The 20675-nt window shown below is 44.5% G+C and overlaps 1 protein-coding gene across 2 annotated transcripts in view; it reads right to left on the bottom strand.

Moving 5' to 3' along the window:
- Nucleotides 1–20675, bottom strand: part of ZSWIM9 (zinc finger SWIM-type containing 9) — a 93351-nt gene that overhangs the window by 26011 nt on the left and 46665 nt on the right. For both annotated transcript variants that reach the window (XM_069741929.1, XM_069741930.1), the window contains exons 5-6: nt 11263–12466; nt 545–750 (exon numbers count right to left, since the gene is read on the bottom strand). In XM_069741929.1, the coding sequence (XP_069598030.1) occupies nt 545–750; nt 11263–12466 (1410 nt within the window). The remainder of the gene's footprint in view (nt 1–544; nt 751–11262; nt 12467–20675) is intronic.

The following is a 20675-nucleotide window of genomic DNA, read 5'->3' as shown; positions in this document are numbered from 1 at the left end:
GTCGGAGTCATGGAGTTGGAGCCCATTTTGGTGAAGTCGGAGTCTGTGTCATGGAAATTGAGAAGTCGAAGTCGGAGGTTTGGCTTACCGACTTCACAGCCCTGCCTTATTTCTCCATGTATTACACAGGACAATTATTTGACTTTCTGCATTGAATAATGCACTTCCCAATAGACAGTTATATTTTCAGACGAAAACAATTTCCATAAACATTTGTCTTAGGTTATTGGAGAATAAGAAGGCACAAAAACACTTTAAATCATTCACCAGTCCAACTGAAATCAGTGGGTTCATGTAACTAACATTTATCACCGCCTTAATTATCAAGGTTAATTATAAAATTCAGCATCACACAGGGAGTGTGCAGGCGTTAAACTGATTGTGCTACATAATTATACACATTTATTATGGAACTATCACCACAGTCCCCAATAGGGAGTAAGCTTCTGCATTTTGCAGAAATACATTAACAAAAATTCAATGAAAGTTACTGAAAATAAAAACATAAGATCAGGGTCTTTATACTGAAGACAAAATGACATACCAACTACAAAAAAGCTGTGCCCAGCTGTACTTCAAAGGTTCATTCGCCATTGGTACTATGGGCACTTCAGCTGTATCCTCTTCAGCAAGTGGTGAAAATCGGAGATTAAATTTTTCTTTGTTAAATCCTTGCAAATATGCCAAGAATTCATCCCAGCTGAGAAATTCTTTCCCAATTAGTTGCATTTTAAATGGTTCTTCACAATCCTATAAGAAAAAATTTGGTCCTTTTTAGAGATTTTAAAAGGAGAAATCTATAAACCAAACATGATTTACGTCTACAGAGATGAATTCAGAGCTCTGTAACATAAAACGTTTAAGTCTTCCCTGTATAAAGATCGCAGTTATGTACGTACAAATAGTGTTCAATGAAGGCTCTTGCATTGAAGCGCAGCTTTAGTATTTAAGCTTCCTTACATACCCAGAGGATGTTGTCTGCAGATACAATAGTGCTGCAGCCTGCTCCAGTCACTGACACTACATGCTTGCTAGCTCATATTACTCCACATTAAAGGGAACCTGTCACCCCCAAAATCGATGGTGAGGTAAGCTCACCGTCATCAGGGGCTTATCTACAGCATTCTGTAATGCTGTAGATAAACCCCCGATGTAACCTGCAAAATAAGAAAAAGAGGTTACATTATACTCACCCAGGGGCGGTCCTGCTCCGATGGGTGTCTCAGGTCCGCTCCGGTGCCTGCCATCTTCATTCCATGATGTCCTCCCCTGGTCTTCACGCCGCGGCTCCGACTCCGGCGTACTTTGTCTTCCCTGTTGAGGACAGAGCAAAATACTGCAGTGCGCAGGCGCCGGAAAGGTCAGAGGCCCGGCGCATGCGCACTGCAGTACTCTGCTCTGCCCTCAACAGGACAGACAAAGTACGCCGGAGCCACGGCGTGAAGACCAGAAGAGAACATCATGGAATGAAGATGGGAGGCACCGGAGCGGACCTGAGACACCCATTTGACCGGACCGCAGCGGGACCGCCCCTGGGTGAGTATTATCTAACCTCTTTTTCTTCTCTTTCAGGTTACAACGGGGGCTTATCTACAGCATTCCAGAATGCTGTAGATAAGCCCCTGAAGACGGTGAGCTTACCTCACCATCGATTTTGGGGGTGACAGGTTCCCTTTAAGTCACTGAACATAGTCATGGCCTAAAGTGTTGGCACCCCTGAAATCGTTCCAGAAAATGAAGCATTTCTCTCAGTTAATTATTGCAATTACACATAATTTGTTATACACATATTTATTTCATTTGTGTGTATTGGAACAACACAAAAAAGTCAAATTGGTCATAATTTCACCCCAAAATAGGATGGACAGAATTGTTGGCATTTTTCTAAAATTGTGGGTAAACAACTTTGTTTCAAGCATGTGATGCTCATTCAAACTCACCTGTGGTAAGTAACAGGTGGAAGCAATATGAAAATCACGAAAAACCAGATAAAAAGGGGAGAAGTTCTCTCAATTTTGCATTGTGTGTCTGTGTGTGCCACAGTAAGCATGGAGAACAGATGGAGAAGAGAACTGTGTGAGGACTTGAAAACCAAAGTTGTTGAAAAATATCAACAATCTCAAGGTTACAAGTCCATCTCCAGAAATTAGGGTATGTGCACACGTTGCGGATTCGTGTGGGTTTTACCTGTGGATTTACCACGGTTTTTGTGCTGTTTTCACCTGCGTTTTTACACCTGTGGATTCCAATTATGGAGCAGGTGTAAAACTCTGCAGAATCCGCACAAAGAATTGACATGCTGCAGAAAATAAACCACAGCGTTTCCGCGTGGTATTTTATGCAGCATGTGCACAAAGGATTTGGTTTTCCATACGTTTACATGGTACTGTACAACGCATGGAAAAAATCCGCTGCAGATCCGCAGCCAAATCCGCAAAGTGTGCACATACCCTTAATGTTCCTTTTTACACAGTGAGCAACATTATCAAGAAGATTAAAACCCATGGCACTGTAGATAATCTCACTGGAAGTGGATGGCAGAGAAAAATTGATGAAAGGTTACCGTGCAAAATAGTCTGGATGGTGGATAAGCAGCCCGAATCAAGTTCCAAAGAAATTCAAGCTGTACTGCAGGCTCAGGGTGAATCAGTGTCAGTGCAAACTATCTGTCCACATTTGAATTAAATTAAATGCTATGGCAAGAGACCCAGAAGTAAACCAAACTGCTGACACAGAGATCTACATGGCTAGATTGCAGTCTGCCAAAAGTGCCATGTGGACGGATGAGACCAATATAGAGCTTTTTTTGTAAAGCACATCATTCTACCATTTACAGAAAATGGAATATGGCCTACAAAAAAAGAACACGGTGCCTACAGTCAAATATGGTGGAGGTTCAAAGATATTTGGGGGTTGTTCTGCTGCCTCTTGCACTGGGTGCCTTGACTGTATGCAAGGCATCATGAAATTTGAAGATTACCAAAGGATTTTTTATCACAATGTAGTGCCTGGTGTCAGAAAGTTATGTTTGTGTACTAGGGCATGGGTCTTCCAGTAGGACAATGGCAACAAACATTCTTCAAGAAGCAGCCAGGAATGGATGGAAACAAAGCACTGGAGAGCTCTGAAGTGGCCATCAATGAGTAGGGATGTAAATCCCATTGAACACCTGTGAAGAGATCTTAAAATTGCTGTTGGTAGAATGCACCCTTCAGATATGGGAAACCTGGAGAAGTTTGCAAAAGTGGTCCAAAATTCCAGTGGAGAGGTGCTTGTTGATGGTTATTGGAAGTAACTGATTGCAGTTACTCATTCTAAAGGGTGCGCAACCAAATATTAATCTGAGGGTGCCAACAATTTTATCAGACACAATTTTGCGGTATTGTGTGAAATTATGTCCAATTTGCCTGTTTTCAGTTTTTTTGTGTTGTGCCAATACACACAAATGAAATGTGTATAACAGAACTTGCAATAATTTTCTGGGATAAATACTTTATTTTCTAGATCACTGTATCTATATATAAAGCATTTGTGCAGAAAACTAAATCATCAATCATTAACGCCTTCACCACCTTGAGATTTTCAGTTTTTGCATTTTCGTTTTTTGCTCCCCCTCTTCCCAGAGCCGTAACTTTTTTTTTACCATCAATATGGCCGAATGAGGGCTTGTTTTTTGCGGGACGAGTTTTGCTTTTGAACGTCATCATTGGTTTTGCCAAATAGTCTACCAAAAAATGGGAAAAAAATTAATGCAAAAAAGTGCAATTTCACAATTGCTTTTAGGTTTTTTTTTTTTTCTTTTTTACAATGTTCACTCAATGCTAAAACTGACCGGGCAATATGATTCTCCAGGTCATTTGCAGATACTAAACATGTATAAGTTCTTTTTTCATTTAAATTGTACAAAAAAATTCCAAATTTTGTATAAAAAAGGTGCCATTTTCTAGACCCGTAGCGTCTCCATTTTTCTGGATTTGAGACTACGTGAGGGTTTATTTTTTGTGCGCCGAGCTGACATTTTTATCAATACCATTTTGGGGCAGATACAATCTTTTAATTGCCTGTTATTGCAATGTTGCATCAACCAAAAAAATAACATAATTCTGGCGTTTTGATTCTTTTTTCTCATTATTACGCCGTTGACTGTTTGGATTAATTTATTTTATATTTTGATAGATTGGACCTTTCTCAACGCAGCGATACCAAATACGTGTAATTTTATTATTAAGGTTTTATTTTGAATGGGGCAAAAGGGAGGTAATTTTCATATTTTTTAAAAATATATGTTTTTACACTTTTTACTTGCTTCAATAGTCTCCTTAGGAGAGTTGAAACTGTGATTGTCTGATTGCTTGTGCTACACATAACAGGGCTTCAGCGCTGCTATGTGTAGCAAAAATCATGATCTATGAACGCCGGCCACAGGTCAGTGTTCATAGCAGATCAGCAAGGACAAGCAGGGGGAAGGGGTCTTCTGCAGACCCCTGATTGTCATGTCAATCCATCGGCTTGCCACGATCATGACTGGGGCTTCGATGGGTGGGGTCTGTGGTGCACATTTGGAGCGCTCACTGTCAGAGATTGACAGCGGCATCTATAATATAACGCTGGGAGCGTCACTCTGTCCGAAGCCTTAATAGACTGCGCAGGCGCGACGCTCCCAGCGTTACATTATAGATGCCGCCGAGAGCAGGGGGTCGAGAGCACGGGGAGATGCCGCCGAGAGCAGGGGGTCGGGAGTACGGGGAGATGCCGCCGAGAGCAGGGGGTCGGGAGTACGGGGAGATGCCGCCGAGAGCAGGGGGTCGGGAGCACGGGGGCGCCGTATGTGCGCCCGCCACAGAAAGTTTTTACTTACGCCAGTTCCGGCGCCATTGTCTTTCTCCTCCTGGTGCCGGAATCGGCGCCTGCGCAGTACGCGCTTTCCGGCGCCATTTTATTGAAGACACACTGCAGTGTCTTCAATAAAATGGCGCCGGAAAGCGCGTACTGCGCAGGCGCCGATTCCGGCACCAGGAGAAGCAAGACAATGGCGCCGGAACTGGCGTAAGTAACAAATTGCTGTGCCATGAGGCTGTGGCACTTCATGCCACAGCCATTTGTTACTTACGGCATTTCCGCCGCCATTCTCTTTCTCCTCCTGGTGCCGGAATCGGCGCCTGCGCAGTACGCGCTTTACGGCAGTGTCTTCAATAAAATGGCGCCGGAAAGCGCGTACTGCGCAGGCGCCGATTCCTGCTGCCGGAATCGGCGCCTGCGCAGTCCGCGCTCTCCGGCGCCATTTTCTTGAAGACACACCTGCAGTGGAGCCGGACGATAGGTGAGTATGGTATTTTTTTTTTTTTTTTTATATGGCAGCAGCATACGGGGGCATATAATACAATAGTGGCGCAGGATGGGAGCAGCACATGACAGAACGGGCGCAGGATGGCAGCAGCACATGACAGAACGGGCGCAGGATGGCAGCAGCACATGACAGAACGGGCGCAGGATGGCAGCAGCACATGACATTACGGGCGCAGGATGGCAGCAGCACATGACAGAACGGGCGCAGGATGGCAGCAGCACATGACATTACGGGCGCAGGATGGCAGCAGCACATGACAGAACGGGCGCAGGATGGCAGCAGCGCATGACATAACGGGCGCAGGATGGCAGCAGGATGGGAGCAGCACATGACAGAACGGGCCCAGGATGGCAGCTGCGCATGACAGAACAGGGGCGCAGGATGGGAGCAGCACATGACAGAACGGGCGCAGGATGGCAGCAGCACATGACAAAACGGGCGCAGGATGGCAGCAGCGCATGACAGAACGGGCGCAGGATGGCAGCAGCACATGACAGAACGGGCGCAGGATGGCAGCAGCACATGACAGAACGGGCGCAGGATGGCAGCAGCACATGACAGAACGGGCGCAGGATGGCAGCAGCACATGACATTACGGGCGCAGGATGGCAGCAGCACATGACAGAACGGGCGCAGGATGGCAGCAGCGCATGACATAACGGGCGCAGGATGGCAGCAGGATGGGAGCAGCACATGACAGAACGGGCCCAGGATGGCAGCTGCGCATGACAGAACAGGGGCGCAGGATGGGAGCAGCACATGACAGAACGGGCGCAGGATGGCAGCAGCACATGACAAAACGGGCGCAGGATGGCAGCAGCGCATGACAGAACGGGCGCAGGATGGCAGCAGCACATGACAGAACGGGCGCAGGATGGCAGCAGCACATGACAGAACGGGCGCAGGATGGCAGCAGCACATGACAGAACGGGCGCAGGATGGCAGCAGCACATGACAGAACGGGCGCAGGATGGCAGCAGCACATGACAGAACGGGCGCAGGATGGCAGCAGCACATGACAGAACGGGCGCAGGATGGCAGCAGCACATGACAGAACGGGCGCAGGATGGCAGCAGCACATGACAGAACGGGCGCAGGATGGCAGCATCACATGACAGAACGGGCGCAGGATGGCAGCAGCGCATGACATAACGGGCGCAGGATGGCAGCAGGATGGGAGCAGCACATGACAGAACGGGCGCAGGATGGCAGCAGCACATGACAGAACGGGCGCAGGATGGCAGCAGCGCATGACATAACGGGCGCAGGATGGCAGCAGGATGGGAGCAGCACATGACAGAACGGGCGCAGGATGGCAGCAGCACATGACAGAACGGGCGCAGGATGGCAGCAGCACATGACAGAACGGGCGCAGGATGGCAGCAGCGCATGACATAACGGGCGCAGGATGGCAGCAGCACATGACAGAACGGGCGCAGGATGGCAGCAGCGCATGACAGAACGGGCGCAGGATGGCAGCAGCACATGACAGAACGGGCGCAGGATGGCAGCAGCACATGACAGAACGGGCGCAGGATGGCAGCAGCACATGATGGAGACCATATACCAATATAAATGCTCGCCACCCGGGCGTAGAACGGGTTCAATAGCTAGTTTAACATGTTAACAGCTGCAGATCATTAGTCTACCCGCAGATGTTAGGGGCACATTACAGCTGATCAGATCACCTCTAATTTTCCTGAAAAGATGCGGGCTCAGTGCCAGAGCCCGCATCAAAAAGAGAGAGGTAACCTATGATGTACCTATTCGTCATAGGTCGTAAACAGGTTAATAAGCCATAGGGAGAGACCTGACTAGTCTCCCACTCCCATTAGCCACAGGTGATTTTAAGCATATTAGCTGGTCCTTTCCTGCCCCATAAATTGTAGGCTTTTTTGCCCAGGAGAGGTGACATATCGAGACAGGGACCAAATTTACGAAGGGCATCTTGACAACTTGGCAATTGGGCTCACATATATTGGCCAATCTATGCACGAAGTACCTTCCTTTTTTCATATCAATTTTTGCAGATAAATATTTCATGTGTACATTAAATAGCGCTTTTTTCCATTTTTTCCTATGGCAGCAATGCAGTTTCAATGTTCTAGAGTAATCCTTCCTCGTATATTATGGTGCAACCTTACCATTTGTTGTTTATCTGCTTTTTTTTGGTTGACGTCTGTTCACACTAGTCTAGATGTGCTGGTCCTTTTTCTCTACTGAATCTTATACTCAGACAAGTCCCCACCTGGCTTCTCACACATCCCCATGTCTGTCACCGATGGGTCTCGTCCTACGTATAGTCAACCAGAGCTGTTCAAAGGGAAGCAGAATGGGAACCAGCCTTGGACCAGCGGTTCACTCACCAGCCCCTAGGCGACTCTTCAATGTATGTGTACAATGATGTGCGGCAACGTTTCAGAATGAACCATACCCTGCTGCAATCACACAGCCAGTGTCGGATTCAAGCTGCCTGTGGTTGCAGCAGGATGAATCTAGTGACAAGTTCCCTCTAAGTTTAGTTTAGCTCAGGAACTCTTTAAAAGGAATCGGTCACCTGGAATAACACTGTTACCCTACAGATGTGTGATTAATCTGAAGGTTAACAGCGTTATGATGCTGTCTGGATGCAGCGAGGAGAAAATGATCTTTATTCTCCCCGCCAGCATTCGGTTATAGTCATGGGGCGTTGCGGGTTCAAGTCACCGCTCTGAGTATACAGAGCACCCGCTGTACCCGTGCCGCCAGCCCTGACACTGGCTCTACATTGGGGCTCAGATGTCAGTCAGAACTGGGTGCGATTACAGCGGCCGCCCTGTATACAAAGAGTGGTGACTGAACTGGAGCCGACATCCACCCGCTATAACTGAAACCAAATGCTGGTGGGGAGAATAACGATAATTTTCTCCTGGCTGCATTTGGCTGTGTGCGGGTGCCAACAGCCTCATAACGCTGTTAACCTGCAGATTAACTCCATATCTGCAGGTTAACAGCGTTATTTCTGGTAACAGGTTCCCTTTAAACCGCCTGGACTCTTAACATCTCTGCGGGTCCACGCTGTCTGTGACTCATTTTCCATAAACATGTGTGGGAACACGCTCATACAATTTAGTATCTTATTCATCTCTTTTAGTTAAAGCTAAAGCTATAAAACAACATGCAAAGGGCATTGGTGTCAAACAGCGTTTTTTCCAAACGCTGACGGCATTTTCAGATCACAGCATGCTCTATCAGATGACAGATTACAGAACGCTTTGAGTTCACGTGTTCAGGATTTGTGGAGTCCACACAACAAATATGTAGCAATTTACTTTGCAATAAGGCTATGTTCACACGTTGCTTCTTTGCACTGGGTTTTTTTTTTGCCTTTTTTTCAAGGAAATTTTCAGCTGCGATGCACAGTACCAGCATGGCCTATGAGATTATAGAAATCTCATGCACACCAGGTATGATCCAGCCAGACAGAGTCATTGATTCTATTGTCTGATCTTACTAGTACTAGGACCCAATTGGTTGCTTTTTATAGCACCTGTCGGTAAAAATGATCCTGCCAGTAGCATATGCTTGTCTCAAAGATTAAGCCATGCACGTGTAAGTACACACGGACGGTACAGTGAAACTGCGAATAGTTCATTAAATCAGTTAGGCTAGGTTCACATTGCATTAACAGCAGCCCATTCAACACATGCGTTAACGGGCTGCTGTTAACGCAAGTGCAAATTTGATATAGCGCTAGTGCAGATAGACCTAGCAGATGCTCTATCTGCGCTAGCAGTGACGGACCCGGAAACGCTGCAGCCCACGTCCCAGGGCCCGTCACTCAATGACAGCACATCGCTAGTGCACGCCCATTGTGGGCGTTCGCTAGCGATGCGTCCGATATAGGGCATAATGGCGGCGTTAACGGACTGCGTTACACCGCGGCATAACACAGTCCGTCTAATGGACACCATAGACGCAATGTGAACCTGGCCTTATGGTTCCTTTGATCACTCCAAATCGTTGACTCAAACAACTTTGGTAATTCTAGAGCTAATAAGTGCAAACGAGTGATGACCACCAGGGATGCGTGCATTTATCAGACTAAAAGCAATCCGGGGTCCCGGGTGTGGCGTCGGGACGGTCCTCCGCGGCCTCCCCCTCCCGCGCTCTCCACGTAAGGGTTGGGCACCCTTTCCTTGCCTGTCCTATCACCATGTGTGGTCCACCATCTGAATTTATCTCTGCCTCATAACATTCAGCCACGGTCACTTACCCGTTCAGTCAGTCTTTACAGATCTGTTTCAACTTTCTGCCGCATGGTCTAGCTTGGGCTAATATGCAATTGCCCTACTTAAAGTTTCTCCATGGGTGGATAGATAAATTTGTGATTTAATTGCTGACTTGTATTTTGGGTAAGCAGTTGATCTCATTTATTCTTTTTTATGGCAGATTTAATTATATATTTTTTCCCTCTTCTTTCTTTCAGTATCATTTGATGGTATGCTGTTTATACATATATAATATATATGCTGGTATACTAATTTTTGGCCCACATGTGTGATGGGTTCTGGGTTATAGCTTTATTGTAAGCTTATTCGTTCTATGGTTATGTCACATGTGTGACTTTTTAATGTTTTAAAAGTTTTGTGTGTATATGTACTTAATAAATTTCGTATTTTATGTATTTTTGTGTGGTGATCCTTACTTCATGGCCTACATCTTTTTATTTTTCTTGTTTATGACAATGCACCATCTAATGCTGCAAAGAATACCTCTGAGTCATTGGCTGCTATGGGGAAAAAAGGAGATGAACTCATGGTGTGGCCACCATCTTCACCTGACCTCAACCCTACAGTGAACCTTTGGAGTATCATCAAGCACAAGATCTATGAGGCTGGGAGGCAGTTCACATCAAAACAGCAGGTCTGGGAGGCTATTCTGACTTCATGCAAAGAAATACAAGCAGAAACTCTCCAAAAACTCACAAGCTCAATGGATGCAAGAATTGTGAAGGTGATACCAAAGAAGGGTTCCTATGTTAACATGTAACTTGGCCTGTTAGGATGGAGTTAAATAGCTTTTTTTGTTCAGTGAATGAGCATTTTTAGTTCTTTAGAATTAATTTCTAAACATTTGATATGTTTTACTGTGCCTTATAATTTGGAACAGTGCATTTTAGGTTTTTATTCATTTTGGAGATTATACTGTTATCATTGGGAGGTTTCTTCAATAAAATTCCATGTATACTCTACGGGTGATGACTTTTATTAGACTGACTGTCATTTGCACCAACCATTTAGGAAAATCTGAGAAAAATGTAATTTGCATAATAATTTGGAACATGGTGTATGTGTGTTAACCCTGCAGGTGCTTTGCAGGAAATAGCATAAAATAGAATGAGAAAATGAAATCCCATTTCTCCAATAAAGCATTGTGTTAGACTCAATTAATTTATTTTCACAAGGATTAACTGGAGAAAGAGCTCAACACAATTTGGTACACCATTTCTCCCAGTCCTACATGTGGTCGTACATTATTGTTTGGGCACACCGCAGTGCTAAGAAGGGGATGAGACCAATATTAGCTTTTTGAGCTACTTACTGAAATAGATTACACACATAATATTGTATTTACAGAGCCATGGAGGGGCCAGAACGGAAGAAACTCCCGAAAAACTTACCCCATTTTCTAAATTACACCCCATATTACTCTTCCAAAGACATACTGATAGGGAATTTAGATTGTGAGCCCCATTGGGGACAGCGATGAAAATTTGTGCAAACTGTAAAGTGCTGCGGAATATGTTAGCGCTATATAAAAATAAAGATTATTATTATTATTATGCATTGCAAAAAAATACACGTGACAATACAGCAAAATTGTTTCAGAACAAATAGTTACTGGCACTAACAAATAAGAATTCCAATGAATACCTGACTATATTCACATTCAGCAGTTTGCTCCACAGCAGCAGTTTGCTCCACAGCAGCAGTTTGCTCCACAGCAGCAGTTTGCTCCACAGCAGCATTGCTCTCCTCCTCGATTGGTATGGATGGTGCTTCTATGTCACACACAGGTAAGCTTTCCTCAGCGAGTGAAGCATTTTTGGATTCAGTCTGTTCTTGAATATGACCTTCATCTTCAGCAAGTAGTGCATGAAGACACTGACTTAAAGTGGGCAATGATCCAAGCTGTGCTTTTAAATCTTCATGCTTATTTTTCACATAATTAAAAATTGAGTTTTCCAAATCATTTGTCCTATTGTCTTTTCCAGACCAGAAGTTCCATAATGGATGCCAGCTTTTAAAATAGTACTGGAAAACCTCATCAGGACAGGCCGCCTTCAAGTCATTAAGATGCAGCGTATACATGTCAGTGGATGAAGCTCGAGAAAGACTAACCAGCAGTTCTTTTATTTGAGACTGTTCCATTTGACTCAAGAATGATATCTTGTGATGCATAAACTCAAACACAAATGGTAAGCAAAGCTTCACTGTGGAATTCGGAAACAGTAGCTTTGCATCCGAATGATTCAGAATATCGGGGTTTAGGGTTAGAAACTTTACTTGTTTGCTCAAATCTGAGTGTACCTGAAGAACAGAGAGTAAAAGAAACCTTAATGTTTCATGGGATTGCTTCCTTGCAAAACAATAGGCACATACTTTCCACTGAAAATGTTCATCTTGGCAAAAAACGGTATACAAATCAAACTCTTGATTGAGACCTGGAAGGAAAGCAACATAGAGGTGCTCGGAAAACTGACGAATCAAATTCTGCATGCCTGTGGTCATAAAAAATATATTTTTCACTGTGAACTTATCATCTAAATAAACAAGTTTTATTTTTACACCAGGGTCTGTGTTAAATAGAGATTCAAGTTCATCTAGAAATCGTGACTCTTTGCCAAATGGGAAGTGTAAATGAAGAAGCTTTGTCAAATCTGTTCTATCCATAAATTTATCAGACACATCATTAGGCTTTTTCTCTGAAAATTCCACGAAGGACACAGGTTTTCTGGTAAAACGAGATGGAAGGTCAATTTCTGAGTCATGGCTATGATTGAGGTCAGCTTTTGTGATGATCAGTTTGTCCATCTCTGGGCCCAATCGCAGTTGAATTGTTGCAGGACAACGTTTCCTGTGAAATAAAGAATTTCAAGTATTTCAGGAAAGCTTTTAGAAAATCACTTTAGCACAATGGAAAGAGATAAAACAGTTGGTCTGTAAGGGTGGTCAAACTCTGAATAGGAAAAACTGTTGTAATCCACTGCATCCACATTTCAGAGGCTAGACTGACAGATGCAGTTGGTGACAACATATTCTTCACAATTTTTGCGATTAAAAAAAAAAAGTAATAGCCGTTTTATTATTTCATAAATCAATAGTACTTATGAAAGTAAGTAACTTTGTAATATATCTTAACAGAGAAATCTGCTTATTTTTCCTTGTGGACTGATGTTTCAATCTCCATTCAGGGGTAAGACTTGTAAAATCTCTCTTTATCTCAGGAGAACTTACAGCAGGTTGTCTGCATCTAGCTCCTCCTTATGGGTACCACAGGGGTCAGTATTGGGCCCTCTTCTTTTTAACATATTTATTAATGACCTTGTAGGGGGCATACAGAGCAGAATTTCAATATTTGCAGATGACACTAAACTCTGCAGGGTAATCAATACAGAGGAGTAAAATTTTATATTACAGGATGATTTATGTAAACTAGAAGCTTGGGATGACAAATGGCAAATGAGCTTTAATGGGGATAAGGTCATGCACTTGGGTAGAAGTAATAAGATGTATAACGATGTGCTTAATTCTAAAACTCTGGGCAAAACCGTCAATGAAAAAGACATGGGTGTATGGGTGGATGACAAACTCACATTTAGTGGCCAGTGTCAGGCAGCTGCTACAAAGGCAAATAAAATAATGGGATGCATTAAAAGAGGCATAGATGCTGATGAGAAGAACATAATTTTACCTCTATACAAGTCACTAGTTCGACCACACTTAGAATACTGTGCACAGTTCTGGTCTCCGGTGTATAAGAAAGACATAGCTGAACTAGAGCGGGTGCAGAGAAGAGTGACCAATGTTATTAGAGGACTGGGGGGTCTGCAATATCAAGATAGGTTATTACACTTGGGGCTATTTAGTTTGGAAAAACTAAGGCTAAGGGGCGATCTTATCCTAATGTATAAGTATATGAGGGGACAGTACAAAGACCTTTCTGATGATCTTTTTAACCTCTTCCTAGCTGAAATGCAGGCTTGCCATGAGCGCCGACCACAGGGGGTGCTCACAGCAGGCCGGCATCAGTATCCATAGAGGTCTCAAGGACCGCTATGGTTACCATCCTGATGCATCGGTGACCCCCAATCATGGGACAGGGGTCGGCGATGCGCTCATTTCCGGCAGCAAGCGCCGGGTAAATGCCGCTGTCAGTGTTTGACAGCGGCATTTAACAGGTTAATAGCGGCGGGTGAATCGCGATTTAACCCGCCGCTATTGCGCGCACAAGTCAGCTGTACAAAACAGCTGACATGTCACAACTTTGATGTGGGCTCACCGCCGGAGCCCACATCAAAGCAGGGGACGCGACATGCACCGTACTAGTATGGGGCATGTCGGGAAGGGGTTAATGATAGACCTTAGACAGGGACAAGGGGGCATCCTCTACGTCTGGAGGAAAAGGTTTAAGCATAATAACAGACACGGGTTCTTTACTGTAAGAGCAGTGAGACTATGGAACTCTCTGCCATATGATGTTGTAATGAGTGATTCATTACTAAAATTTAAGAGGGAACTGGATACCTTTCTTGAAAAGTATAATGTTACAGGGTATAGATATTAGATTCCTTGATAGGGCGTTGATCCAGGGAACTAGTCTGGAGTATGTGGAATCGGGAAGGAATTTTTTTTTCCCCAATGTGGAGCTTACGCTTTGCCACATGGTTTTTTTTTTGCCTTCCTCTGGATCAACATGTTAAGGCATGTTAGGTTAGGCTATGGGTTGAACTAGATGGACTTAAAGTCTTCCTTCAACCTTAATAACTATGTTACTATGTATTTTATGGGAACTTACAACAGGTTGTCTGCAGCTAGCTCCTCCCTAATTTTTTATGAGAACTTGCAGCAGGATGTCTGCATCTAGCTCCTCCCTCCTTATTTTAAGGGAACTTGCAGCTGGATGTCTGCATCTAGCTTCTCCCTCCTTATTTTAACCCCTTCATGACCCAGCCTATTTTGACCTTAATGACCTGGCCGTTTTTTGCAATTTTGACCAGTGTCCCTTTATGAGGTAATAACTCAGGAACGCTTCAATGGATCCTAGCGGTTCTGAGATTGTTTTTTTCGTGACATATTGGGCTTCATGTTAGTGGTAAATTTAGGTTAATAAATTCTGCGTTTATTTGTGATTAAAATGGAAATTTGGCAAAAATTTTGAAAATTTCGCAATTTTCACATTTTGAATTTGTATTCTGTTAAACCAGAGAGTTACGTGACACAAAATAGTTAATAAATAACATTTCCCACATGTATACTTTACATCAGCAGAATTTTGGAAACAAAATTTTTTTTTTGCTAGGAAGTTATAAGAGTTAGAATTTGACCAGCGATTTCTCATTTTTACAACCAAATTTACAAAACTATTTTTTTAGGGACCACCTCACATTTGAAGTCAGTTTGAGGGGTCTATATGGGTGATAATACCCAAAAGTGACACCATTCTAAAAACTGCACCCCTCAAGGTGCACAAAACCACATTCAAGAAGTTTATTAACCCTTCAGGTGCTTCACAGCAGCAGAAGCAACATGGAAGGAAAAAATGAACATTTAATTTTATAGTCACAAAAATGATATTTTAGAAACAATTTCTTTATTTTCCCAATGGTAAAAGGAGAAACTGAACCACGAAAGTTGTTGTCCAATTTGTCCTGAGTACGCTGATACCTCATATGTGGGGGTAAACCACTGTTTGGGTGCAGGGCTTGGAAGGGAAGGAGCGCCATTTGACTTTTTGAATGAAAAATTGGCTCCACTCTTTAGCGGACACAATGTCACGTTTGGAGAGCCCCCGTGTGCCTAAAAATTGGAGCTCCCCCACAAGTGCATAGTGAGCACTTTAAACCCACAGGTGCTTCACAAATTGATCTGTAAAAATGAAAAAGTACTTTTTCACAAAAAATTTCTTTTCGCCTCAATTTTTTCATTTTCACATGGGCAATAGGATAAAATGGATCCTAAAATTTGTTGGGCAATTTCTCCCGAGTACGACGATACCTCACATGTGGGGGTAAACCACTGTTTGGGCACACAGCAGGGCTCGGAAGGGAAGGCGCGCCACTTGACTTTTTGAATGGAAAATTAGCTCCAATTGTTAGCAGACACCATGTCGCGTTTGGAGAGCCCCTGTGTGCCTAAACATTGGAGCTCCCCCACAAGTGACCCCATTTTGGAAACTAGACCCCCCAAGGAACTTATATAGATGCATATTGAGCACTTTAAACCCCCAGGTGCTTCACAGAAGTTTATAACGCAGAGCCATGAAAATAAAAAAATAATTTTTCTTTCCTCAAAAATGATTTTTCAGCCTGGAATTTCCTATTTTGCAAAGGGTAATAGGAGAAATTGGACCCCAAATGTTGTTGTCCAGTTTGTCCTGAGTACGCTGATACCCCATATGTGGGGGTAAACCACTGTTTGGGCACACGTCGGGGCTCAGAAGGGAAGTAGTGACTTTTGAAATGCAGACTTTGATGGAATGGTCTGCGGGCGTCACGTTGCATTTGCAGAGCCCCTGGTGTGCCTAAACAGTAGAAACCCCCCACAATTGACCCCATTTTGGAAATTAGACCCCCCAAGGAACTTATCTAGATATGTTGTGAGCACTTTGAACCCCCAAGTGCTTCACAGACGTTTACAACGCAGAGCCGTGAAAATAAAAAATCATTTTTCTTTCCTCAAAAATGATGTTTTAGCAAGCATTTTTTTATTTTGACAAGGGTAACAGGAGAAATTGGACCCCAGTAATTGTTGCGCAGTTTGTCCTGAGTACACTGATACCCCATATGTGGGGTAAACCACTGTTTGGGCACACGTCGGGGCTCGGAAGTGAGGGAAACGATTTGACTTTTTGAATACAAGATTGGCTGGAATCAATGGTGGCGCCATGTTGCGTTTGGAGACCCCTGATGTGCCTAAACAGTGGAAACCCCTCAATTCTACCTCCAACACTAACCCCAACACACCCCTAACCCTAATCCCAACTGTAGCCATAACCCTAATCACAACCCTAACCCCAACACACCCCTAACCACAACCCTAACCTCAACACACCGGTAACCCTAATCCCAACCCTAACCCTAATCCCAACCCTAACCCTAATCCCAACCCTAACCACAACTTTAACCCCAACACACCCCTAACCCTATCCATAACCCTAACCACAACCCTAATTCCAACCCTAGCCCTAAGGCTATGTGCCCACGTTGCGGATTCGTGTGAGATTTTTCCGCACCATTTTTGAAAAATCCGCGGGTAAAAGGTACTGCGTTTTACCTGCGAATTTACCGCAGAATTAACATGCTGCGGAAAATACAATGCAGCGTTTCCGCGCGGTATTTTCCGCACCATGGGCACAGCGGATTTGGTTTTCCATAGGTTTACATGGTACTGTAAACGTGATGGAACACTGCTGCGAATCCGCAGCGGCCAATCTGCTGCGGATCCGCAGCCAAATCCGCACCGTGTGCACATAGCCTAATTCTAAAGGTATGTGCACACACTGCGGAAAACGCTGCGGATCCGCAGCCAAATCTGCACCGTGTGCACATAGCCTAATTCTAAAGGTATGAAGGTATGTGCACACACTGCGGAAAACGCTGCGGATCCGCAGCAGTTTCCCATGAGTTTACAGTTCAATGTAAACCTATAGGAAACAAAAATCGCTGTACACATGCTGCGGAAAAACTGCACGGAAACGCAGGGGTTTACATTCCGCAGCATGTCAGTTCTTTCTGTGGATTCCGCAGCGGTTTTACAACTGCTCCAATAGAAAACCGCAGTTGTAAAACCGCAGTGAAATGCGCAGAAAAACCGCGGTAAATCCGCCATAAATCCGCAGCGGTTTAGCACTGCGGATTTATCAAATCCGCTGCGGAAAAATCAGCAGAGGACCAGAATACATGTGCACATATCGAAACCCTAACCCCAACCCCAACCTTAGTGGAAAAAAAAAAATTCTTTATTTTATTATTGTCCCTATCTATGGGGGGTGACAAAGGGGGGGGGGGGGGGGGGTCATTTACTATTTTTTTTATTTTGATCACTGTGATAGGTTATATCTCAGTGATCAAAATGCACTTTGGAACGAATCTGCCGGCCGGCAGATTCAGCGGGCGCACTGCACATGCGCCCGCCATTTTGGAAGATGGCGGCGCCCATGGAGAAGACGGACGGACCCCGGGAGGATCGGTAAGTGTATGATGGGGTCGGGGGGAGCACCGGGGGGGGGGGGGGTGGATCGGAGCATGGGGGGGGGTGGATCGGAGCACGGGGGGGTGGATCGGAGTGCAGGGGGGTTGGATCAGAGCACGGGGGGTGGGACTGGAGCACGGGGGGAGCGGACAAGAGGACGGGGGGGGGAGCGGAGCACAGGACGGAGGGGAGCGGAGCAGTGTGCATGACTGATCGGTGGCTTGGGGGGGCGATCGGTGGGGTGGGGGTGGGGGCACATCAGTGTTTCCAGCCATGGCCGATGATATTGCAGCATCGGCCATGGCTGGATGGTAATATTTCACCAGTTATAATAGGTGAAATATTACAAATCGCTCTGATTGGCTGTTGAAAGTGAAACTGCCAATCAGAGCGATCGTAGCCATGGGGGGGGTGAAGCCACTCCCCCTGGGCTGTACTACCACTCCCCCTGTCCCTGCAGATCGGGTGAAATTGGAGTTAATCCTTTCACCCGATCTGCAGGGACGCGATCTTTCCATGATGCCACAAAGGCGTCATGGGTCGGATTGGCACCGACTTTCATGACGCCTACGTCAAAGGTAGGGAAGGGGTTAAGGGAACTTGCAGCAGGTTGTCTGCATCTAGCTCCTCCCTCTTTATTTTATGAGAACTTACAGCAGCAGGATGTCTCCATCTAGCTCCTCCCTCCTTATTTTATGGGAACTTGCAGCAGGATGTCTGCATCTAGCTCCTCCCTCCTTATTTTATGGGAACTTGCAGCATGTTGTCTGCATCTAGCTCCTCCCTCCTCATTTTATGAGAACTTACAGCAGCAGGATGTCGGCATCTAGCTCCTCCTTATTTTATGGGAACTTGCAGCAGGATGTCTGCATCTAGCTCCTCCCTTCTTATTTTATGGGAACTTGCAGCACGATGTCTGCATCTAGCTCCTCCCTCCTTATTTTATGGGAACTTGCAGCAGGATGTCTGCATCTAGCTCCTCCCTCCTTATTTTATGAGAACTTACAGCAGCAGGATGTCGGCATCTAGCTCCAACCTCCTTATTTTATGGGAACTTGCAGCAGGATGTCTGCATCTAGCTCCTCCCTTCTTATTTTATGGGAACTTGCAGCACGATGTCTGCATCTAGCTCCTCCCTCCTTATTTTATGGGAACTTGCAGCAGGATGTCTGCATCTAGCTCCTCCCTTCTTATTTTATGGGAACTTGCAGCACGATGTCTGCATCTAGATCCTCCCTCCTTATTTTATGGGAACTTGCAGCACGATGTCTGCATCTAGCTTCTCCCTCCTTATTTTATGGGAACTTGCAGCAGGATGTCTGCATCTAGCTCCTCCCTCCTTATTTTATGGGAACTTGCAGCAGGTTGTCTCCATCTAGCTCCTCCCTCATTTTATGAGGACTTGCAACAGGATGTCTGTCTCTCTCTTGTCCATCCTCCTGGAGGAAAATGCAGCAAAATGTCTGAGTCTGCCTCTAGCTCCTCCCTCGTCCCCTCTCCTCAGAAACTCATGAGCAGAAATTGCCATAATGTATCTCAGTAACGTGAAAGTCAGTCTTCACTGAACATAGATTTTACAGAGTAAAACATCAGACAAGGAAGAGAAAGAAGCAGATTTTTATGATGAGCTACATTACAAAGTTTCTTTTCTGAAACTGAGTTTTTAAAAAAAATGAAAACGAAGGCTACAATTTAAGCAAGAAGTAGTTCCAAGATAAAGGAAAAAGTACATAAGAAAGATATACTTTACTTTTGTATTTTCTCCACTTATTCAACAAAACTGACTAATTTTAGCATAAAGCTTTATATAATTGTGCTTTAAATGTAGGTGCCTCTAGATACAAATTTTCAAATAAGCATCTTGCTCACAGTTGTGCATATACTGTATATATACTGTGGTTTTCACTCTATGTGATGCTTTTTACCAAAGTACACCAAAATCAAAAGCCAAATCAATTTGGCAACCTAGTAAGTACATAGCACAATAGAATTTTTGCGGCTACCAAAACTCAGATCCTACAGCGGACATCTCAGCACAGGCTTTACAGATAGTAATTGGATGCAGGGATTACATGTCATAGCCCATCATCGCTGCAAGAGTAAGAAGAGGCAGGCGGGAGCCCAGGAAGCATCACAACAGGAGACATAAAGAATCAGCGTAGCATGTATGCTTTTTTTTTATTTCTGTACACCACTGTGAGTGGTTTAAGTATTCTCACTGTATAAAAGTGCAACTAAATGCTACAGCAACTCAAAAGGGCCGGCTGCACAAACTTATGTAGTACTCACAGTTGGGCAACAACTGGACCTGCTATTAATTTAACACCTTCATGACGGGGCACTTTTTTGTGTTTCTGTTTTTCGTTCCCCTTCTTCCCAGAGCCATAACTTTTTTACTTTTCCATCAATAAGGCCATGTGAGGGCTTGTTTTTTGCGGGACGAGTTGCTATTTTGAACGACACCACTGTTTCTACCATATAGTGTACTCGAAAAAGGGAAAAAAAATTCCAAGTGCGGTGAAGTTGCAAAAAAAAAGTGCAATTCCACAACTTTTTAAAAATTTTTGTTTTTGTTTTACCATGTTCGTTAAAATGACCTGCTATTATGATTATCCAGGTCATTACGAGTTCATAGACACTAAACTTGTCTAGGCTCTTTTTTATTTAAAGGGAACCTGTCACCCCCAATATCGAGGGTGAGGTAAGCCCATCAGTATCAGGGGCTTATCTACAGCATTCTGCTGTAGATAAGCCTCCGATGTATCCTAAAAGATGAGAAAAAGAGGTTATATTATACTCACCCAGGGGCGGTCCCGGTCCAGTCCGATGGGTGTCGCGATCCAGTTGGGCGCCTCCTATCTTCATCAGATGAC

Source organism: Ranitomeya imitator, chromosome 10, assembly GCF_032444005.1.
Source record: "Ranitomeya imitator isolate aRanImi1 chromosome 10, aRanImi1.pri, whole genome shotgun sequence".
NCBI lineage: Eukaryota > Metazoa > Chordata > Amphibia > Anura > Dendrobatidae > Ranitomeya > Ranitomeya imitator.
Note: the sequence above shows the minus strand (reverse complement) of the source record. Positions and strands in the feature narration are given on the sequence as shown.